The sequence below is a fragment of the Phaseolus vulgaris genome, chromosome 9 (genome assembly GCF_000499845.2).
Source record: "Phaseolus vulgaris cultivar G19833 chromosome 9, P. vulgaris v2.0, whole genome shotgun sequence".
In the NCBI taxonomy this organism is placed as follows: domain Eukaryota; kingdom Viridiplantae; phylum Streptophyta; class Magnoliopsida; order Fabales; family Fabaceae; genus Phaseolus; species Phaseolus vulgaris.
The window spans coordinates 10,113,622-10,136,871 of record NC_023751.2 but is presented as its reverse complement, the minus strand read 5'-3'; the positions used below and the strand labels follow the sequence as shown (position 1 = coordinate 10,136,871).

Here is a 23,250-nt window from a genome sequence, read left to right as displayed (position 1 = left end):
TCTTAGAACATTCATTTTCTTTATCTATGTATTTATTCATTCAATTCAACCATGTTTCATACACGATTATCCAATTTTTTGTTCCTTAAAACTAATACTCTTAGAAAATTATGTATCAAATTAATTTTTAACATTGCATAACTTACTACCCAATATATAAACAATAAAATTAAAAATAAATAAATTATGATGTGGCAGAAGTCGTGCCAAGTTGACACGACTTCAGTATGACAGGGCAGAAGTCGTGCCAAGTTGGCACGATTTCAGTATGACATGGCATAAACGTGTCTAATTGGGACGATTTGTGCATATGAGGTCATGCTGAATTGACACGACTTGCCTAAATTTGTAATTTTTTTTTAAACGGACCTCATTTTAGTAAAAAATAAAAAAAATAATCTCATCATAGTCAAAAATCCTATTTTGACAAATACAAATATATTGTAAGTAAAATACAATTAAATAGTAAGATAACCATAGACATTCATATTTATTTATTTGTTACTAATTAACTTTAGATATATAATATTATATTTAAATAAAATAAGCACTTTGGTTTGATTATTGATTTTCAGTCTCAATTTAAACAAAAATCTCAAATTTGAAAAAAATGTCAAAATTATTTTTTGAATTTTGAAGATTATGTATCTTAGTGCTTCAAGAAATAACTTCTTATTGCACAATCCACTATACTTTTTACTGCTCTGATCTCACACTATATGATCACTCTTCTCTACATAATTGCCCCCACCACGAGCTTGCAGTTCAGTATAAAACTCTTACTGCATATTATTAGAATCCAAATAACATGGCCTAAATGCATTTTTTTTGCCCTTGTAACTACTTTTGTTAAGCTATCAAACACAATTCACATCTATTAGGGCAATTGAAATGTATAAAGTAACCTATTATTAAATATTGTATTTAATTAAATTTGAGTATTTTTAATTCATTTTTATTAAAATATTTTTTTTTATTTTTTTAAAAAATATTTTTATTTAAATATTCTATTGTTTAGTTTTTGCTGTCAGCACAATGCTATAAAAGACATAATTAATAGACGAACTGTAGACAAAAGATAAAATTAATGACAAAATCAAGCAATAAAATATTTAAATAAAAAAAAACTAAATACTCAATGAAACAAAAGTTTCTAATAAAGACTAAATTAGAAAGAAAGAACCAGTTCTGTAAGCCTACACTTTATGATTAAGTTTTATTAGAATATTTTGTTTTTAAAATATATTTTTAAAAGGGACAGTAAATAAAAAAAAAACTATTTTATTATTAAATTATAGTATTAAGATTAATTTAAAAATTCTAGTCATTCAAGATTTAAATATTTTTTTTTATATTTTAAAAGAGTAAATTGACAATGTTTTCCTTCATTAAAAGTCAAATTGATCGTGCATCCTACTTATTTTTAGGGAAGACAGCTTGGATTGTGGATAAACAGAAAAATGTCTGACAAAGCAATTATTATTAAATTATTTAAAATAGTGCAACTATCTTCAAACAATACTACAACTCACCTTACCTTATAAACCGATTCTCATTCTTAATACTCACATTTGTCATACATTCCTTTGTAACCAGGGATACATTCTTACAAGTCTCAATCACTCACTATTTCTTATTTTCTAAGTTAGACTTTTCTTGTTTTGTTTTCAAATATAAGGAATTTTCGGTTATTCTTATTTTATTTAATAGCATTTTTCCTAAAATAATATATCTTTAATTAATGTCTAACTTTTAATTACTTTTGTTTTATGGGAACATTATTTTTAAAAATATGAAGAAATTAGTAAAAATGAAGGCATTTAAAAACTATTTTTCTTAATGCGTGTTAAGTTAGATTTTTAATATATATGAGAAAGGACATGATAATAAGTAAATGTGGAAATTTTCCTCTCCTTTGGACCCGTTGGCATAGGCCCATAGGAGCATATATGTTAGTACTAAGTCCTAACTTTTACATTTCTCATCACCTTTGTTTGTTATTGCTACTATTCTTATTTACTATTTTTAAAATTACCCATGTGTAATTTTCAAAATAAATATAGAATTTGACATGCCAGATTAAATATTTCAATTTATTTAAAACAATTAACCCGTATTAAAGTTACTTTTAAATTAGTTTAATGAATTACTAAACTATCTTCAAAAACAATTTTATCATTTTCTTCCTGCACCCTTAAATTTTTCTTTCTGCACCACTAAATTCTTTAAAATACTACCGAAATTATTCTTTCACAAAGAAAAAAATGTTTTCGAAACAGAGATTTCATAAACAAAGAGTGTTTCAAGAGTGCAGAAAGAAATGGCCATTAACAAGAGCCCAAAGCCCAAAGCCCAAAAGCCGAAATCTCCTTTCGTCACCATCATCACAATCCCTCTAACTAAACCCTGTCTGAACCCTATCCAATTCCAAACCCTATCGCACTCTCTCTAACATGGCTCTCTCCAAAGCCTCCTTCTTGACGCAACTCAGAGCGGTGGCAAACCCTCGCCGGCGCCCTCCCTTCTGCGTCTCCCTCCGTTTGCTCTCCTTCTCCTCCCCGGAAGAAGCCGCGGCGGAACGCCGCCGCCGCAAGCGTCAGCTCCGCATGGAACCCCCCCTCTCAGCCCTGAACCGCACGCAAACCGCGCCAAAACCCCAACAACAAACCCCGTACTACCTGAATCCTAACAACCCGAAGCTCCCCGAACATGTGTCCGCACTCACCGGCAACCGCCTCAACCTGCACAACCGCATTCTCGCCCTCGTCCGCGAAAATGACCTCGACGAGGCCGCGCTCTACACACGCCACTCCATCTACTCCAACTGCCGCCCCACCATCTTCACAATCAACGCCGTACTCGCCGCCCTCCTCCGCCAATCCCGCTATGCCGACCTCCTCTCCCTCCACCGCTTCATCACGCAGGCCGGCGTCGTTCCTAACATCATCACCCACAACCTCATCTTCCAGACCTACCTCGATTGCCGCAAACCTGATACCGCTCTCGAACATTACAAGCAGTTCCTCAACGACGCCCCCATGAACCCTTCCCCAACCACTTACCGTGTTCTCATCAAAGGCTTGGTCGATAACAGCAAGCTTGAACGCGCCATGGAAATTAAAAGCGAAATGGATTCTAGAGGGTTTGCACCTGACCCTCTCGTTTACCACTACTTGATGTTGGGCCACGCTAGGGTTTCCGATGGTGATGGTGTTCTAGTGCTTTATGAGGAGCTGAGAGAGAGGTTGGGTGGGGTTGTGGACGATGGGGTTGTTTTTGGGTGTTTGATGAAAGGGTATTTTATTAAGGGGATGGAGAAGGAGGCTATTGATTGTTATGAGGAGGCTTTGGGGAAGAAGATGAGTGCTGTGGGGTATAATTCTGTGCTTGATGCACTCTCTAAGAATGGGAGGTTTGATGAGGCGTTGAGGCTTTTTGATAGGATGATGAAGGAGCACGAGCCTCCCATAAAGTTGAGTGTTAATTTGGGGAGCTTTAATGTGATTGTTGATGGGTATTGTGGTGAAAGGAGGTTTAAGGAGGCGATTGAGGTTTTTAGGAAGATGGGGGAGTATAGGTGTAGCCCGGATACCTTGTCGTTTAATAACTTGATTGAGAGGTTGTGTGATGATGGGAGGGTTGTGGAGGCTGAGGAGGTTTATGGGGAAATGGAGATGAAGGGGGTGAGTCCTGATGAGTTTACTTATGGGTTGTTGATGGATGCTTGTTTCAGAGAGAATAGGCCAGATGATGCAGCCGGATATTTTAGGAAAATGGTGGACTCAGGGTTGAGGCCTAACTTGTCTGTATACAATAGGTTGGTTGATGGGTTGGTTAAGGTAGGTAAGGTTGATGAAGCCAAGGGTTTCTTTGAGTTAATGGTGAAGAAGCTCAAGATGGATGTTGCTAGCTATCAGTTCGTGATGAAGGTGCTGAGTGACGCGGGGAGGTTGGATGAGATGCTTCAGATTGTTGATACGTTACTGGATGACAATGGGGTTGATTTTGATGAGGAGTTCCAAGAGTTTGTTAAGGTGGAGTTGAGAAAAGAAGGGAGAGAAGAGGAGTTGACGAAGCTGATGGAAGAGAAAGAAAGGTTGAAAGCTGAAGCTAAGGCTAAGGAGGCCGAAGCAGCCGAAGCTGCCAAAAGAAGTGCAAGGGCTGCAGTAGCTTCTTTACTTCCATCCAAGTTGTTTGGAAACAAGGAAACGGATTCAGAATCTAAATCAGAGGGTGATATTCAAGCTCTCAATAAAGAGAGCTCTGATGATACTGTTCCTGAGGCAGAGTTGGCAGAGAAAACGACTGAAACTGAGGGTGATAGAGCAACTGAACATGTAACAGCTTGAAGTTCCAATTTCTTGGTGCTTAATGTGGAGGTATAATAATAACTTAATGGTGCTTGGATGAGGAGGTATGGTGTCTGTGTCTGCCTAAATAGTTTTGAATCATCAATTTACGTTACCAACATTTTGAATCATACTACTTGTAATTAAATTTGTTGGAAAGGATTACGCAATCTATGATTTTCCCATTTTTACAGTGCCGTACTATTTGGGGTGTTGGTCTAAACCTTCTTTTAAGTTGAAACCCCCTGTACTGGAGCAACAAGATCAGCCATTGGAACTATGACATGTTTTAATTGTAAAATGGAAGTGTTTCTCTGGGAAATATGATGGATTTTCTTGAATTGCAAGTGAAGTAATATTGACATTGGGGTAGATGACAGGTTAGAACTCAGAAGAAAGATGAAGCAACTTATTTTATATTGTTCACTGTAACTGCAGTGAGTTGGGAACATTATGGTGCGTAAAAAGCGTAGTTCTTTTCACTTCTATGCAGTGAGCACCTTGGTTCAAGCAGTATCTACTCCTCCAAACACAATTTAGTTTTGAACAAATGATGTTGAAACAAATCTAACAGTTCGGTGTGGGTTGGATTGGGATAGTTTTAGTGATCCATTTTCGTTAATTGTTATAATTGATTGTATGAAAAAAGTGTATGGGAAAGTCGTTTTATGAAAATATATTTTGTTTAGGTTATCCAACATAACAAGTTTTTTTATGCTGAGAATGGTATGCTGTTATTTTCGATGTTTAATTTTGCATATACGAGAAAGGACTATAGAATTGAATCGTGATGGGAATCGAGAATTATTGTTCGATTTAAACCCAAGAAAAAACCACCCTTCTTGAAAGTGACCTCCAAAACTGATACGGCCAATGTTTAATTAGAATGTGAAATAAAAGTCTTAGCAGTTGAGGACAAAGTTAGTGCTCATGTATTTTTGGCAAGGGAAAAAAATACGTATTTCTTTTTTTCAGTAAACTTGATCTTGGTACTGTATTTTAAATTTGGTGAATTACTTTTCTAATTTTAAAAAAAATATAAATTAGTTTTCTCTAACTTTGTTTATTTTAGTCCTCAACCGTGATAAGAAATACTATTATTAAATATTAATTTAAGTATTACAAAACCAAAACTGTTTACTTCTAAAAATTAGAAGATTAATTCATCAGTTTAAAAATACAAAAATAAAAATTATATTTATAGGACTAAGTATTATTTTTCTCATGGGTGATATTTGACATTTTCTTTAGTTTTCCACTTTTCTTTTTTTCAAAGAGGCTTTCATGTCAGATATTAAAAAAAAGTTTGGATCAAACAATTATTTGGTAAGAATTTTTTAGATACTATTTCTAATGAAGAAAATTACAAAAATGAAACCTATAAAAGTTAATTTTAAGAGATTTTAACTTTTACTCTTTTTTTTCTCCTTTTCAAAACATTCAACATCACTTAAGAAAATACAATTCAGCTTAAATGAAATTTTAAGTTTAGTAAGTTATAAATTACAAAAGAAAATTAGGATTTTAGCTTATAAGAATCTTCTAATAAAAATGTGTTCTATTTAAAACGTTTCTTAAGCTAGAATTGAATCCTGGTAGAATTTATTTTCATGCAGTTTGAAGAGTAACCAACCAGATGTACATTTATCATCGTAAAAATGACAAAACTTTCCCATCTACATCCTAAAAAAAAGCAATTGAGCTAGTGTATTTCTCTTGGCTTGACTCAGATGTTGAGAGCAAGAAATAATTCAAACTCCAATCAAACAAATTTTAGAGGAAGAAAATGTTGTTTATTACACAGCTTATAAAAACTGGACATTTCAGAGTCACTTTGATGGTATAAATATATAGCAGCCCAAATGACGAAACACAACTGATAGAAATGCCCTTCAAATAACATGTCAACTACAGAGATTCGGCATGCACACACCAGCATCCGAATTCTGTTGTTCCTTCCATATTCTTCCTGTAACTCTGAGTTTCAGCTCCTTTCTGTCCCCACCAGAGAAAAATAGAGCCATATTTCTTTGAATAATGAGCCCATCATGGCTATCCCTGACTTTACGGTGGCTATCTCGAACACTCCGTGGAGTACCCTCCCAAATCAGTTTCCTACCATTCGCCCCAACCTCTAGGCTATAGCTATAATTTCTAGCCTCATTCTCATCACCCATAAAACGAAGGAATGCCATGTAAACAGGTGCCATGCCAAGCTGGAAAGCTTCAAAATGAAGGCAGAAATATTGGCCAAAACAATGAAACACCTACCAAACAAAATCAGTTTTCAAACAAAAGAATCAGAGGAAATTATCAGTATAAGTTAAACTCAGATAAGATTACAGTTGCAGCTACAACATGAATTAAAATAAAAAGTTGTCATTAGCCATCACTCTTCAATATGGGAACAAAAATATTAATCGGATGGAACACATAAATTTCAGTCATGTAAGTAACAATTATCACGAGAATCTGTTCCCTTAGCTCTTCCCACATCAGAAATTGAATCCCTATAAACAATTTTTGAACTGCAAATATACGACCCAATGGGGAAAACAATCTCCCCCACCCCACCCTCTTACCCCCTTTCTAATATTTCAAAAATGAAAGAAAAATCAGATAAAAAGATGTAATAGATACACTTACTGTGAGCATCCAGGTTGCATTCTCCACTTCACGCGGATTTGACTTCACATAACGATGGTTGAATGTGCATCCAGTGTGCATGTCCACTTTATGATCGTCCCTTAAATGAGCAACAAGGAAGGGAATATCCCCCACAACAGAACACTCTGATCCAGCATAAGGGCAACTATATGGTCTATAATTGCACACTGTCTCATGCTTAAGTTTGCTGTAATATGGAAAGATTTCTGAACATCCAAGGGCGTAGTACTTGCAAGGTAGCTCAAGTGATTCAGCCACCTTTTCCAGTGCCAGACACCTAATATCTCCAAGCTCTTGTCTACAAGTGGGACATCGGTTATGCACCCTTGTTTTACACGTAGAACAGAGTGTGTGGCCATTGTGGCACTGCAAAAATAAACTAATTTGTTACATTTTTCCCCCTTTCAGGAATATATACAATACACTTTTTTGCAGCTTCAATCATGACAAGATCAACTTTTAACTTGAATGAAAAAATGAACAATAGAATTGTAGAAGCAGAGATTGGATCAAGTTTCAAATATGGGAAGAAACTCACTAGCTTGACTTCGTATGCCTGAATGTAAACATACAAAAATATTGACTATCGAGCACCTAAGGACCAAGAAACGTGAAGAATTAACCTCATTATATACTAGTAACTATTTCATATTCCAAGACAAGTTTGAAGGGAAAAGACCAACCAGAGGTTGTTTGGATGAATTGAAAGATTATAGAAATGAGGGGAAAATAAAATAATTTTATTTACTAGTATTTTTCAGTTTTATTATTATTATCATAGAAAAAACAGAAAAGACACCCATATTTGATTATGGGTGTTCCCCACTGGGTTGGTCTTGTTTAGTTAAAGTCAACTAACTCACACGGCATACGGGGTGAGTTTTAACCGAGCTGACCGGGGTGAGTTTTAACCGAGCTGACCGCATGAGTCTATAGTCTACCTCTCCTATCCGCTTCTCTGTGAGGTATACTTTCTACTTCCTTCAAACCGGGCCAATCCTTTAGTTTAAGTATTGGGCTAGGTCATTGCACTCTCGTAATCAATTATGTATACAAATAACACTTCAAAATACCTATATGTTTGAGTCTTCACTTACAAGCCACAAGTCCACGTGGTTTTCTCTTCATTTCTTCTCAAATCTCACCTCTTCAGTCCAAAAAGCATGAACTGGGACCACATAATATGCCTCTACTTTCCCAAGTAATTAGGTGTTCCAAACTACTAAAATAACACCATTTCTACGCCTCTCCATCTGCGGTAACAGTAGAACTACCAAGTAACAGTAGTATTTAAAAAGGGGTAATACATCTGTATTTGTTTAATCCCAATGATTACCTCAGCAGTTGAGCTTAACATAGGTTGTAGCTGAAGAAAGGTGCATTAGGTATGAGAATATTAGGTAGATTTTCAATCTAAAGTTTTTAGTTGCATGTCTATTTTGGGAGGGGCTTGCTTTCCTAGGCTGTATTATTTCAGTTCATTGATATTTAAAGGGCATAAGGAGGTATGCGACGAGATTGGAGATCCTTTTTGAGTTGATGGTCGGCTCTTTTGGTCTATGTTCTTTTTGGCCTTTTTTTTTCTTCTATTTCTAGTAATATTCTCTGTCAGCCATATGAAATTCCTGATAAAATCTTCTGAGTGCTATAGTCACATATACATAACGACACATTGAATTAACCACTTTCAACATTATCAACAAATTTCAACAAAGACAATGCATCTAGCCATGATACTAGCATAACATGTGTTCTGCATTCTGAAAACTTTGTGCAACGCCAAAATTGACTCAACATGAAGCATTTTTCACAGGATATAGGATTAAACGAAGGCTCGTTACAATATTGGGTCTTGCTCTCACTAGAAACAAACGATAACGCTTTAAAGATCATAACTTCATTTTAACTAACTCATAAAAAGTCAAATACATGGTTCAAAGCTCGGAAGCAAAATATGTAAACTATCCTAAAATCAACCTTCTCTCAAATTCAAAATTATGTATACAAATGGACACAATGAAAACTAATTTTGTAATCTTGTATGCACTAAACTGAAACAAGAAGTGTTAAACATCAGAATGAAGCTCTCCGTAGCCAAATTCATACAACCAAAAGGAGATTAAAATTTGACAACACAACAAATCCCTCTACATGACACATATTACCAAGAATTGCAAGTAATGCCATAATTCCACAATCATCACTGAAGACTCATCAAAACCAGTCAAAACCATATCTAGGTCGTCCTTGTCCCTTTATAAGAGCCACCGATCAAATTCGCCAAAAGAAGGCAAGCATGAGATGAAAAAAATTGAAGAAAAAACATACCTGGTGAATTGGAGGGTACATTGAATTAGTACACACAGGACATTCCAGCAACTCGTGGACGCTGGTTGCCGGAGCAAGGGCGGTGGAGCCCACAGAATTAACGTTATTGGTGCCTCCATTGCGAGGCTTTGTGGAAGAAAACTCAGAGTGATGATGATTGGTGTGGATCTCATCCTCTTCCATGCCATCCGAGGATGACACACACTCAACGCTTTCCAAGTCCATCAACTCAGAAAAACCCCTTTCCACCACTGAAGGTAAAAAGATGAAAAGAGAAACACCCAGATATCAAAATCAAAAATTTCACCGAACTAATTACCTGGGTATTCCCTCTTTCTCAATCTTCCTCCTTCAATTCTCTATGTTCTTCTTTCCCAAGCAAGAACAAGAACACGAAAAAGAGAATAGGAGAAGGAAGACGGTGATGGACGTGGATCGGTGAATAGAGAGGATTCCTATAAAACCAAAGTCCATTCTGATGACCAACAGCTTCTTTTCTTCGTTGTCTCTCTTTCTCTCTCTACCCTGCTGTGAAGAGAGAGAAAGTGGATGAGGACCGTTAATTTCAGAAATTAGATAGTTCATGCGTTCATCCAACGGTAACTAAATTTCTTCTATTTCTTTACTAAAATAACAATCTCAATTTCTCGTAATATTTTGTTATTAGTTATTTTGTTAGGTCACATGTTTGTTTTAAGAAAAAAAATATAACTGACTCCCTTTTACTACACCAATTTTCAATTTCAATTTCAATTTCTACTCTAACGTGTTTATACTTCCTCAATTATTCAATTGTTATACCAATTATTGCAAATTTGAAGTGAAAACTTGGCATGCAATCGAAGAACTGAATTGGGTTATCCACTTTATATTTTTCTTTACCCCATTAATCTTTTTCAGTGAAAAGAAAGAGAAAAAAGCCATTTGATTCGAACTTTTTTTAATTAGAAGCAATAATCATTATGTTGGTGGTGTACTCGATTATTTGTCAATTTCTTCTAAAATAAGTATGCCGTATAAAAATAAAACAAGGCTAAGAAACAACAATACCAAATGAAAATATTGTCCTTAAGTAACATTAGACCTAATCAAAGTTATTTTACAAAGCATTTAACAGTTAGGGGTTAATTAGTAACATAAGCAGTGTTGTTAATAAAATTGAAATTTGAGAAAAGGAGCAAAATAGAAGAGGCAAAGGAGATTTCTTATTCGTGTGGATGCAAAGCCATAATCACAGGGTGAAGATCCAATGGAGAGAGGTTGACACCAAGAAAACGAAGTGGATTTAGTTCTCAAGTTCTGCACTCTCACCCACTTTTTTAGAGCTCTTTTATAATATTATTAAGTAACATGGTGAGAGATAGAGACTTTGGCACCAATGATGAAGTTTATAGGCTTTTGGTACCGTTTCACAACTTCATTTGGGTGCACGTGCTGCCTTCGCCTGCTTTGGTGTTATATTATTATATAATATTATCGATTCATATTGATAGCAAATAATACCAAATCATAATTGTAATAAATATGCTAGACGCATAAAGCTGACAATATCAAACTAATGGGCATCATTAAAGAATCAAGATAGTAGTAAGAAAATAATATGATTCAATTATTTCATAACAAATATATGTTTACACTTTTTTATCTCTCTTTTTCTTCTTATTTTCAAATATATGTTTTTCATAAGGGGGTATTAATGAGTAAAACTGTGATTTTTTTAATATAAATATTATTTATTTTTCCAAAGAGCATAAACAAATGCAAATTAATGTGAATCAATATGCATACGTAACATTGCTTAGTTCAAATATTTAAATGATATTGCTACAGAAAGAGAGCTACTAGGTTGTATTCGCTTAACTCATTCTACATTTTGGCAAAAGGTGATTCACGTTGGGTAGGTTTATAAGTGATGTATAATGGATTTGCTTTACACTGGTTCACCATTTCTTTGCTGTTGTTTGCAATGGATTCACAACAAGTTTTTCTGTCTATCAATGTGGCTCTGCAACATACGATAAATTGTTCGAAGGAATGAGGTAAAAGGGAGCAATGTTGAAACAATGAGACAAATGAAGGAGGGTAAAGAAGTCGTGAATTGTATTAACATTCTGTTTCAGTTCAGGAAAGTTAGTGACCCAGGTCAAAACAGATCATACAGACCAATTTTGACAATCCTAAATGAAACATTAAATATCATCGTGCTGTTGAACTAAGGGGACATTGCTGTACTCAAAATGTTAAGTTGAACGACCAATGTCTAAACAAAAATAGGAACGAAAATGAATAATTCATTTAACGATACACATTTTGGTTCCACCAATAATGCCACTGAAAATTTACATAAGAATCAGGTATTGCACAGTTATGTGGCATTTAATTTAGCTCTATGATCAGTGGAAACGAAACTAACCACGGAGGTGACTGTAGAAGAAACCAACCTTGTATTTATATTATTCAACAATTGTGTCAACCATATGTACAAAAATAACAAACAGTAATATTTGCAACATGTTACATGCTGGCAACAATGGAAGGAAGTTCTGGATCTGCTTCATGATCCGTGGCTGATGTCTCCATGGTCTATGCACAAACAAAGTATGATTAGTTTAGGAAGTAATTTGACTGAAGCAGAGAGAAAAATCATGCATTACAAAGTATGCACACCTCTGAATCATTTTTCTGCTTCGTGAGATAACGATCCAATGCACCCTGACCATAAAGGATTTTAGCCCCTCTCCCACCACACCCCACACTTCCAACTGCCTCCTCATCGACGACAGCAGCATCAATAACATCATCGCCTGTTCTAACATCAGGAATCTGCACAAAAGGTTAAATAAGCAAGCTGAATAGTCTATACATTTCATGACACAGTACAATCCAATATGCCTATTTTTTAATGAACAGAATCTATTGTGTCTATATTCTTCAAAATAATAACAGTTGCAGTAGTAGTAGACTAGTAGTAATGGTAGCAGTAGAGGTTAACATGCATGTAGGTGGGTGCCAAAACCCAATGCTTGAAGATTCTGCGGTGTCATTAACTTTTACTGTTTTTAATGCAATGAACCATCACTAATTCTATAAGCAGCACCTGCACTCCATGTCACACGACAAACAAATTACTTATCGAAAAGAAAAGTTATGGCATACCTCATACATAGCATCTACCAACACATTCTCTAAGATTGATCGTAATCCTCGAGCACCGGTATTTTTAGATATTGCTTTTCTGGCAATTGAACTTAGAGAACTTTCTGTAAAATGTAGCTTTACCTGAAGTTACATAAAAAATTTTGTCAAAACAGTCCTTTCCATGCCAAAAAAGCCTATGATAGTCATTCAAAATTCAATCGATATAAGGACCAAATATTAATATACTTATTGGTAATGATGATGGTGGTAGTAGTAGTAATGGTTCCGACAATAACAAGATGATAACAATAATGATAGTGAAAGTGATGCTAATAATGACAACAGTAATTCTTGGAAATAGGATTTTAACTTAAAGCCTAACTCAAGTTCAAAAATCCGATTTGCAAGATAAGATTTTACACTCACTCATATACTATAAATTTAGTCATAATTCTTAGAAATAGGACTTTAAACCTAACTCAACATCACAAATCTGGCTTGCAAGACAAGTTTTGCACTCAATTATATACTATAATTTAGTCATATATTTAGTTAACGTGGGATCTCAAACAAATTCTCTCATGTCAAAGACTAGAGATCTCAAACGTGGAAGTAGAACTTTGGGCTGAGAGCAAGTGACACAATAGGCCCCACAAAACTTGCTAAGATAGAGTTGGATATCATCTTAGAAAGTGATTTCAGGTCTAATTCTATCATACAAAACCAGTTAGCAAAACGAGATTTGCACCTACTTATATACTATAATCTAGTCTAATATTTGTAGTTGATGTAGTATCTTCAATAGTAGTAAAGAAATGATGTGGATGATAACAATGATGGTGAGAGTCATATCAATATTGACATAAGTAGTAATGATTATTATGACAACAAGGGTGACATTGACAATAATGATGACAAAAGTGGTAACATAACCACAATAGTAAAAATGTTGACAAGTTTTGACAACAATGGTGGAAGTAATGGTGGTTGCATAACCATGATGGTCCTAATAGTGGTAGTGTAGTGGTTACTATGATGGTTATTGTTCTCGTCAGTTGACTCAGTCGTCGTTGACTTCAGAGGCAGATGGTGGCTCCTCCTATCTCCTGGTGGTTTTCGCTCTCTCCCTGGTAGTTGAGAGTGGCTTTGTTGAAACAGAGGGGCCCCTACCTGTTGATTGCACTCCGACGATCAAGTCAATATTGGGCTAAGAAACAGTAAAGTATGTAAAGCAGTTTCAGTCTTAAAAACGGCGTACCTTTTCTAGGGTTCTTACCACCCTTTATATAGGTTGTATCTAGGTCAACTCCCTATCACACGAGGATCTTTCCTTTAGTGAAATTAGGGTTACAGGTGAAACATTCTGTGACCATGGTTATCAAACTCGCGAGTCAACTCGTTGACTCGTCCGAGTTTACGTGCCCACTTTGCCTTACCGAGTTAACTCGGTAGTAAACTCGTTTTTGGGGTAAACTCGGTGGACTCGGCGCGGACTCGGTGAAATCGCGGTGGACTCGCGACTCTAGTCCGAGTTGGCGAGTCCAACTGGGTTTTTTTTTAAATCCAAAACGGTGTCGTTTGTGTTTGCGTGTGGACTGCGTCTTCATGTTCTTCTGTGGAGTGCGGCGGTAGATCGAGCGGAGCGTGCGATGGTCGCGGGTTGCAGGTGGTGGCGTCACGGTGGTCGCGGGTTGCAGGTGGTGGCGTCGCGGTGGTCGCGGGTTGCAAGTGGTGGCGTCGCAGTGGTTGCAGGTTGCTGCTTGAGATGGGTGGTGTGAAATTAGGGTAGGGAAGGGATTAGGGTTCTATTTTTTTTTTATTGGGCTGCTGCAGAATGAAGTGGACTTGCTGCACATTAGTTTTTTTTGGGCAGAAGTTGAATTTGGAGGTGCAGTATATTTTTTAAGGAAGGTCTAGGAGGGTGTGGATCAAATTCAAGTGAGGCCAATAGAACTACATATTCTAATAGAAGTAAAAATGCTCTAAAAAACTATTAATTTTTTTTATTAATTTTTTTTAATAGGAAAGTAGACTCTTACGAGTTTACGAGTCGAGTCTGCGAGTCGAGTCTACAGAGCTCCCACGAGTCTACGTAGACTCGCGAGTTTGACAACCTTGCCTGTGACGCATTGCACAAGCTTAGTGCAGCCGCGGCACAAGACTTGCCTCTTTTGGAGTGCAAAATCTCTAACAGTATGGCCGCCAGGGTATCAACTCATGTGCCAGTGTTGCGAGGCCATCTATTCTATGAGTGCCCTAAGTATTCACGTACCATGCATGCAGTCTACCCTTGGGAAACCCTAACCTAACGGGCCTTAGCGCCTCCAAGGGTTATTTACTTGTGCTAAACCTGTACGTGCTATACACACCACATGCATGAATCCTCGTGACTTAGGTCCCTATCTCGTATGGATAATAACTCTTTATTATTTTTGGGGCCCACCTACGTGGCCCATTAATGTGACTGGACCGCCGAGGTCCGAGGTCATGTCTGATGCCGATCTCTTCAGCCGATGTCCAAGGTCTGGCCAGTACACAAGCCTCCAGGCTCGAGCTGTAACTTGTTTCAGTGAAGAGGCTAAGTGATCGCCCACGGCGACCTACATGGCGCTAGAGTGATGGGACATGAACAGTGCATCGAGGTGACATTTCACCATACTCTTTCATCAGCGTACACGTGGCTAGATCAACAGTGGAGGCTTGCTGTCGCTTGCGCTCCCTCTATACGTTAAACCCTTTGATTCTCCCGCTCGTTTGCACTGTTCCATTACTTCACTTGAGCATTTTGTCTCTTCGAAAACCCTATTTCTTAGAGCGCTATGCCCAAAAGAATGTTATAGACAGAGGGACCATTAACAACAAGGTACCTGATGTTAGTAAAGGTTGTCCTCAACTCTACGTGTCCCCGCACTTCTACCTGGTCTCCCGCGAAACCATACAGGCAGCCATCGTAAGGCCTCAACTGGTCGGGAGACCGCTGCAATTTGTTGAAGGTCGACTAGAACATCACATCGGCGGCTGAGCTTCCCTGGTCAACTAGGACGTGGTGTACCTTTCTACCCACTGTTACTACTGAGATCACCACTGGATCATTGTCATGTGGGACCACATCCTGCAAGTCGATCTTGGTGAAGACGAAGTCGAGCTTGGGTGTCTGGTCTGGACTTCTGTGCTTCTACTGTCATCACTCCCCTGGCGTATTTCTTACGCTGGGATGCGGTGCACCCTCCTCCTGAGAATCCTCCAGAGATGGTGTTGATCTCTCCGTGGATGGGCACCTCATGCCCCTGATCTCCTGCTGGAGTTGCTGACGTCGGGGCCCTCTGCGGTTCTTGTAGGTATTCCTTCAAGAAACCATTCCTTAACAGTTCATCTAACTGGAATCCCAACGCCAAACAGGTGTCCTTGCTGGGCCCTAGCCTCTTGTCAGTCTTCGGTGGAGACTTCAGTCTGTCTGCCACGTTAAGGATGGCGATAAGCTCTTTGAGATCCATTCAAAAATTGTGCCTGGTGGGAGCGTTCTCCCTCGCACGTGCCCTGGTTTGAGGCTTCCTTCCTTCATATGGCGGTTGTTTCCCCGGGGCTTTCTTTTCTGTCGTGGCCTCATGTACCCTTAGGGGCTGAGGACGACCAGTTCCCTGAGGTCGGACTGGGCTGATGCTTTCGCACTTCTCTATGACCTCTTCTTCTGCAACGATGTGGGCAACAGCTCTGTGGCGGATCTCGCTGAACGTCTATGGGTGGCACCTCAGTGAATCACTGAAAGGTCCTGGCAACACCCTTCGTTTGGATCTATGAAGTTGGCTGGTATCACAGTGTCCATGATTGCTTGTGAGAACGACATGGGGCGAGCCCTAACTGGTACGGGCAGAATTCGCTCACCAGTTGTGCGCTCACCCATGCTTTGCAAATCTCTGCGCAGTTCTTCCTTGGCTGCGTGTGACGCTGCCAAGTCGTTTTGGTAGCGGTTCTGGCTAGCCACCTACTCGGCTCGAACTTCAGCCAGAATCCTGTCCTGGTCAACTTTGGACGTCGCTACAGTTTGCTGGAGAGCGTGAATGGTCTCCATTAGTTGCTGTATGGAGACGCTGTCTCCTCCTTCTAGTGCAGATCCACCTTGCCTCGTACTCCTCATGTTGCTGGGTGGCTCTCAACACGATTGTGAATGAGACCTAGTTTTATCGGGCCCCACAGTGGGCACCAAATGTTCTCGCCGATTGACTCAGTCACCGTTGACTTCAGAGGCAGATGGTGGCTCCTCCTATCTCCTGGTGGTTTCCGCTCTCTCCCTGAGTAGCTGAGAGTGGCTCCGTTGAAACAAAGGGGGTCCTACCTATTGATTGCACTCCGACGATCAAGTCAGTACTGGGCTAAGAAACAGTAAAGTATGTAAAGCAGTTTCAGTCTTAGAAACGACGTACCTTTTTTAGGGTTCTTACCACCCTTTATATAGGTTGTATCTAGGTCAACTCCCTATCCCACAAGGATATTTCTTTTAGTGGAATTAGGGTTACTGGTGAGGCATCTTGTGACACGTTGCACAAGCTTAGTGCAGCCACGACTCAAGACTTGCCTCTTCTGGAGTGCAAAATCTTTAACAGTATGGCCGCCAGGGTACCAACTCATGTACCAACGCTGCGGGGTCATCTGTTCTATGGGTGCCCTAAGTATTCACGTGTCATGCATGCAGTCTACCCCTGGGAAACCCTAACCCTAACGGGCCTTAGCGCCTCCAAGGGTTATTTACTTGTGTTAGACTTGTACGTGCTATACACACCACATGCATGAATCCTCTCGTGACTTAGGTCCCTTTCTCGTATGGATAATAACTCTATTATTTCTGGGCCCCACCTACGTGGCCCATTAATATGACTGGACCGCTGAGGTCCGAGGTCACGTCTGATGCCGATCTCTTCAGTCGATGTCCGAGGTCTGGCCAGTACAGTTATGATGATGATATGGATATGAATTTGTAACAAACAACAATGTTGGTGGAGTGGCGTCGCAACTAGGGATGGTTGTGACAAAGGTAGTGGTAGTGTGGTAATAGTGGTTGTAATGGTGTTGGGTGGCGGCAAGGGATGGTTGTGACAAAAGTAGTCGTGGTGTGGTAATAGTGGTTGTAATGGTGTTGGGTGGTGAAAGAGCAAAAGGGAGGGTGACTATCTTATCCTACTGTCTTCTAATCAGCCCCCCCTTAGGATAAGAAATACACCACATTTACAAGATAGGATGGACGATAGGGTAAAGTAACCATATTTTATCGTTGCACCAAACAATTGATTAGAGTAGGATATGATTATCCTAGCTACCAAATGGGTCCTAAAACTACAATAAACAAGCAAGAAACAGAATTATTTATAAGTGGAAAGACCCATGAACCTCATACACTACAGTTTTGTGCCAATATATCAGGCCAACTATGGTATCTTCTCATACTTAAACCATTGGAAACAAAAGATGTTACCTATAAAATATACAAGGGAATAGAAAGACGTTGGTAAAAACTTACCCCATTCATTTGGAACATCTTCTGGTATTGCTTACCTAGAGCATTCTTTGGTTCTGTGAGGACCTATACAAAGATAAAATCATTAATGGCCTTAGGTAGAAAGAAAAATGACCTTGTAAGGTCTTAAAAAAAGCAATTAAATTATACCACACAATTTAATTGACTTATGAAGAAAAAGAAAAAGGTAAAAACAATGTCATTTCAGTCTATACTCTTTGTTCGTGAGAATACCAGTCCTTCTGACCTTCTAACCATTTCCCATCCAATTATTTAATCAATCAAAAGATATCTAATCTACTACATGATACATCATTCAGTTGTGAACAAAGCCAAATAAGAAAAGCATTACAGGTACAATTTTTCTGAGCAACAAAGTTGAATTGTTACACACAAAGACTACCTGAATGAGTTGATTTTCAGTTAAAGCCGACAAACTAACAAGGATAGGAAACCGTCCAACAAATTCAGGTATTAAACCATAAGCAATAAGATCACTACTCTCAACCTGCAAAATAATAATTTAAAAAATTGTAAAGATCCAAGTTGAATCTAGTGAGATTAGTAAAAGCCTCTATGGTTAGAAGATCTGCCTCACGAAACTTACAGTTTCTAACAAGGATGATGCAACAGCAGCTTCTGTGACTTTACCAGTCCTCATGTTTGCACGTATAGGTGCCCCAAATCCAATAGAAGAATCATGACGCCTGAAGGGGAATCAAAAGTTACTAGTTAGATACAGAAACACTTGATACTCCATATTATCAATGTCATTACTATTAAATTTTCAGGATATGTGAACCTTTCTGAGATTGTTTTCTCTAAGTCAATGAAGGCTCCTCCACAAATGAAAAGTATATTCTTTGTGTCAATCTGTGAAGACAAACAGATGGCTCTATATAAATAAAATGAGGACTACAGAAGCCTCTTAAGTAATATAAAAGGATACCAGAAAGTAAATTCAGCCAAGCCAAAGTGCATATATACATAAACATTTGAACAAATTGGAGAATGAAGAGAGAAAAAGAACAAGAGAGATCAGTTAAGCTCTCTCAAAGGTTTAGAACAAAGGACACTCTTAAATATTGAAATGTCATTGTGCCCATGTACCAGCACCTTAAATATAAGTCCCAACAAGCATATAAATACCTAAAACAGTAAAGCACAAAATACTAATATACACATACCTGAATATTGTCACCTCTGGGATGCTTTCGGGCTCCCTTCTCAGGAACATTGACAATCTTGATTGGGAAGAATGCAACAAGATCAATATAAATGAAGCTAAAATACAAAATTAGAACAAAAAACAGCTTTGTTAACTATCCACTAACTTTCAATGTTGATCACATGAAAAGAACTAACCGTTCCCTCAAGCATCTTTAGTAATGCCTGCTGAACACCTTCACCAGAAACATCCCTACTGATATTAAGGCTCTCCGCCTGAAATGTAAAGAGTAGATGTAGAAAACAGCAGACAAACATTTGGTTTTGAAATTTGGCAGATGGAGGGAAAAGTAAAAACAGGGAGAAACCTTTTTGGTAATCTTATCAACTTCATCGATGTAAATAATGCCTTGCTGTGCAGCTGCAACATTATAATCTGCAACCTGGAAATAAACTCATGCAATGTTGATTCAGAGTACAGTTTGTGATACTATGTTCATTTATGACACTTTCATCAAATTGCAACCACTCTATTTGACGAAATAAGCAATAAAAATTGTAAAGATTAATAGACCATGCAGAAAACGGTACTACAACAAACATAGAAGAGAGTTAAAGATAGAAGAAAATAATTCCCATTAACAGAAATTTTTTCTAAAAGTGTGCACAACAATAAATATGATAATGCAAAAACTCCTTGGGCCAGCAGAAATCACAATATCTCGAGATATACATAAAAAAAATAAGAACTGAAACCTTATTATGACCTACCAAAAGTAGAATTATACATCAAACACTTTAAACCCAGTTTACATTTGATTTCTCATGGATAAGCTTTGAAATATTAAAAGGCAAGGAAATATGAATTTTATAAATTTACATTCTTTTTCCAAATACCAAATTAATCCCTCAAAGATTGCACATAGAATCATTGGTCTTGTTCAATCGATCAAAACATCCCCAAATTACTACTTCGTATTAAAAACAGTCATCATTCACCAGAATATTTTACCATGAGGAGCTTGTATAATATGGATTCCACATCCTCTCCAACATAACCTGCCTGTTCAAAGGTGACATTGGGTTAGACACTTAAGATAAACACATCGCTTCCACAGAAAAGAAAAAAGAATTAGGATGAAGATGTTTGTAATAAATGGAACAAGACATAATAAACACAAGAATTATAATCACGGTATAAAAGGAGAAAAATTACTCCAAAGTACCTTAAGGGCACATTGAATTTGATAAACGGAAATGTTTTGGAATTATATCTCAATTTCCCTATGATCAGAACTTGCAGAAATTATCTACACCTTTTGAGAACATAAGATTTCAGGATGGTAAAATGTGCCTTTTATGCTGAAAAGTTAGAACTTATTGGGGAGCTTAACAAGTCTTTGAAATGAATAAGCCTACAAACATAAACAATTTCTTTCCCCCGTCCCCACCCTGCTACTTTTATTTTATTTTACTGGACAAAAACTCAGAAAGCAAGAATAAAACTCACAAACTTGCCTGAGTGAGTGAAGTTGCATCTGCAATAACAAAGGGAACGTTTACAAACCGAGCCAAAGTTTTGGCAAGTAATGTTTTCCCTGTCCTTGAAACAGCATCAAAGAAAAACAAGTTACACTAGTAACCAGGAGTAGACATGAATGAAATGTTCACAGAAACAAAGATATAATAAAAAACAAAAGGTCTGAAACTAGCCCACCACCCCTACCTCAATTATTCAAAAATATGATTTCTTGGTACTATATAGCTATATACACAAAGGGCTCAGCACAAAAAGTTAATATATTAGCTAAGCATCATCAATTCTCCACTCACTCAAACAATTTGTTATTCCAAAACGGAAGCAACAAACATCATATCATACACTATAATTTATACAAAAACTAGAGGAATATAAACACTTAAACACTGAAACAGAAGGCAAGAACTGATTTACCTGATCCTGTTGGCCCCATTAGAAGGATATTACTTTTCTCAAGTTCAACTTTATCATCTTCAACAGCATCAGCCTTCACATTATCATCCGAATCTCCTGCAGGCCTAACAATCCAAATAGTAAGAACATGTAAAAATCAATGTACACATACATACAATCAATCAACATAATTGAAAAAAAGTGAAGTTCAGTAAAGAATAATAACACTAACCACTTGGGTAAAGAAGACTCATTAAATATCCTCTTATAGTGATTATAAACCGCCACAGAAAGAACCTGAAAAATGCAATCGAAGCACAAATAAGAATAACAACAACATCAAGACTCCGAGAGGAAAAAGAGTCAAAAAAAAACACCTTCTTGGCCCTTTCTTGCCCAATAACGAACTTGTCGAGCCCCTTGCAAATCTCCTTCGGCGTTGGGAAATTGGTCCCCAGATTGGAGCCCCCCCAACACCCTTCTTTCGAATCGCCGGTGTTGGGGGCGCCGCCAGCGACTTCAAAGTTTGAATTCCCGGGACGAACGACAATCCCGCCGCCGGACCACACCTCGGGCGGGTCCCCCAACGAGGCAACAACGCTGTAGCCTCTCGAAACCCCGAAGGTGGCGCGTGGAGGGCAGCGAGAGTTCCCGGCGCGTGTGAAGTTGAATAGCAAGTGGTTGAAGCGGACGAGTGCGAGGGTCGCTATTTCCCTGCAAGGCTTGGATCGAAACGCGAGCATGGTTTGCGTTTGGTGTGCAAGATTGAATTGTAAAGTTACGATGTTTTGGGTGTGGGAAGAATGGAAGAGAGAGAACAAGACATTGAGTGTGGAAGGAACAGAACAGAATTAAGGTTGCCGGAAAGTTATTTGATAATTTTGATGATGTTGTTGTGAGTATAAAGCCACGCCACACCACACCACTCTATCGAACTCCTCCAAAATCTTATTCCTTTCAACCCACACAACACAACACTTTGAGAAAGTGAAGTGAGAAGAACCGTAACAGTTGACGAAATAGAGTAAGATACGTCTCATGGACTCAATTTTTTCAAGATAAAATAAAATAAAATCACCTTCTTTTAAATATCTTATCATTTTCAAAGATTTTTCTCATCTTCAGATAATTACTTCTTTTTTTGTTAGGCATGAATTCATGTACACCTAATACAAATAAAAATTATATAATATTATTAATCAAAACAAAAATTAGGTAAAGATATTTATGGTGTCAAAAATGTTCATACCGTCCATAACTCTCACTGTATGTTTACATTTTAAAATTGTAAAATTACTAATATGTTAGCCATTATATGATTTAAACAACTGGGTCCTGCTAATTAGTTCTTTTAGATTCTAGTGATTAATTAGTTCTTTTAGAACACTGATTAAAAAGTAAAAAATGTTTTTTTTATTGAAATTCACAGAATGTGTTGGAAATCATAATAGATGTACCTTAATGCTATTTTATTTAGCATGTAATGGTTGCAAGTTTGCCATATTTAGTGCAGCTATTACACGCCATGTTATGAGGAAAGTAAGTAAGTAAGCAACTCCATGAACAGTGGAGGTTTAGACGTTTGAGGAAGGAAAACAAGTCGAGGAGAAGATTCGGTGATGGACCCTCTCTAGTTTTGGTGGTTATGGGGGTGTGGTGTTTTCTTGAAATTGAGGAACACATTTTGGAATAGGTGATTGTATTGCCTAAATTTTGGAACTATAATTTCTTAAAAGAAAAATTCATTTATGGAATAGGAAGTCTTTTATAAGTGAAACTATTTTTCAAAAATTTTATTGGAAAGACAAAAAATTATTTTAGAATATTCTTTTTAAAACATGTTTTATAAATTCTGAATTTATTATTTTAGAAGTAAAAAAATTTATTCCGGAAAGGATAATCTAGAATGATTTTTTACTTTCTAATTTTCTATTATGAAAATAATTTTGTAAGGCTTTGTTATCCTTCAAAAAAAAATTTGGATTTCATGTTGGGAACATGTTATTTTGTAGGAATATACCAAAGGATTTTACAAAGACTTACGTATAATTATTTTATTCGTTTTTATATTTAGGATCAATATTCAATTTAGTAATATGGATTTTAAAAAAATCAATTTGGTCCCAATGTTTTTTAAAATTAATCTAAATTGATCATTT

At 37.4% G+C, this 23,250-nt stretch overlaps 3 protein-coding genes across 6 annotated transcripts; 1 reads left to right on the top strand and 2 right to left on the bottom strand.

Annotated features, from left to right (window-relative positions):
* Positions 1 to 2,233: 2,233 nt before the first annotated feature.
* Positions 2,234 to 5,055, top strand: LOC137820616 (pentatricopeptide repeat-containing protein At3g49240, mitochondrial). The gene is made up of 2 exons (XM_068624783.1): positions 2,234 to 4,414; positions 4,544 to 5,055. Exon 1 carries the CDS (start codon positions 2,454 to 2,456, stop codon positions 4,347 to 4,349), a length of 1,896 nt encoding a protein of 631 aa, XP_068480884.1. The 5' UTR covers positions 2,234 to 2,453; the 3' UTR covers positions 4,350 to 4,414; positions 4,544 to 5,055.
* Positions 5,056 to 6,082: 1,027 nt separating this feature from the next.
* On the bottom strand, positions 6,083 to 10,706 carry LOC137820734 (E3 ubiquitin-protein ligase SINAT5). Its single transcript, XM_068624956.1, has 3 exons — positions 9,345 to 10,706; positions 6,996 to 7,382; positions 6,083 to 6,616 (listed from the first exon to the last, which is right to left on the bottom strand). Exons 1-3 carry the CDS (start codon positions 9,567 to 9,569, stop codon positions 6,254 to 6,256), a joined length of 975 nt encoding a protein of 324 aa, XP_068481057.1. The 5' UTR covers positions 9,570 to 10,706; the 3' UTR covers positions 6,083 to 6,253.
* An 899-nt stretch (positions 10,707 to 11,605) lies between these two features.
* Positions 11,606 to 22,151, bottom strand: LOC137820732 (CLP protease regulatory subunit CLPX1, mitochondrial). Of its 4 annotated transcripts, none has more exons than XM_068624953.1 (15): positions 21,469 to 22,151; positions 21,324 to 21,388; positions 21,113 to 21,216; positions 20,677 to 20,756; positions 20,171 to 20,221; positions 19,527 to 19,601; positions 19,357 to 19,434; positions 19,179 to 19,235; positions 18,794 to 18,864; positions 18,599 to 18,698; positions 18,395 to 18,499; positions 17,995 to 18,057; positions 12,501 to 12,623; positions 12,012 to 12,167; positions 11,606 to 11,927 (listed from the first exon to the last, which is right to left on the bottom strand). In XM_068624953.1, the coding sequence occupies exons 1-15, from the start codon at positions 21,832 to 21,834 to the stop codon at positions 11,859 to 11,861; spliced, it is 1,563 nt and encodes a 520-aa protein (XP_068481054.1). In that variant the 5' UTR covers positions 21,835 to 22,151; the 3' UTR covers positions 11,606 to 11,858. The 4 variants fall into 4 exon arrangements, with proteins under 4 accessions (XP_068481054.1, XP_068481056.1, XP_068481053.1 ...); XM_068624955.1 differs by having other exon boundaries at positions 21,113 to 21,208; positions 21,469 to 22,129; XM_068624952.1 differs by having other exon boundaries at positions 20,171 to 20,217; positions 20,673 to 20,756; positions 21,469 to 22,091.
* Positions 22,152 to 23,250: the final 1,099 nt, after the last annotated feature.

Coding starts and splice junctions, on each gene's coding strand:
- LOC137820732 (XM_068624953.1), bottom strand. CDS start 21,834: ATGCTCGCGTTTCGATCCAAGCCTTGCAGGGAAATAGCGACCCTCGCA. Junction 21,217..21,323: donor GAGTCTTCTTTACCCAAGTG/GTTAGTGTTATT, acceptor TTGGATTGTTAG/GCCTGCAGGAGATTCGGATG. Junction 20,222..20,676: donor ATGCAACTTCACTCACTCAG/GCAAGTTTGTGA, acceptor ACCTTTGAACAG/GCAGGTTATGTTGGAGAGGA.
- LOC137820616 (XM_068624783.1), top strand. CDS start 2,454: ATGGCTCTCTCCAAAGCCTCCTTCTTGACGCAACTCAGAGCGGTGGCA.
- LOC137820734 (XM_068624956.1), bottom strand. CDS start 9,569: ATGGACTTGGAAAGCGTTGAGTGTGTGTCATCCTCGGATGGCATGGAA. Junction 7,383..9,344: donor TGTACCCTCCAATTCACCAG/GTATGTTTTTTC, acceptor TTATTTTTGCAG/TGCCACAATGGCCACACACT. Junction 6,617..6,995: donor ATGCAACCTGGATGCTCACA/GTAAGTGTATCT, acceptor TTTGTTTGGTAG/GTGTTTCATTGTTTTGGCCA.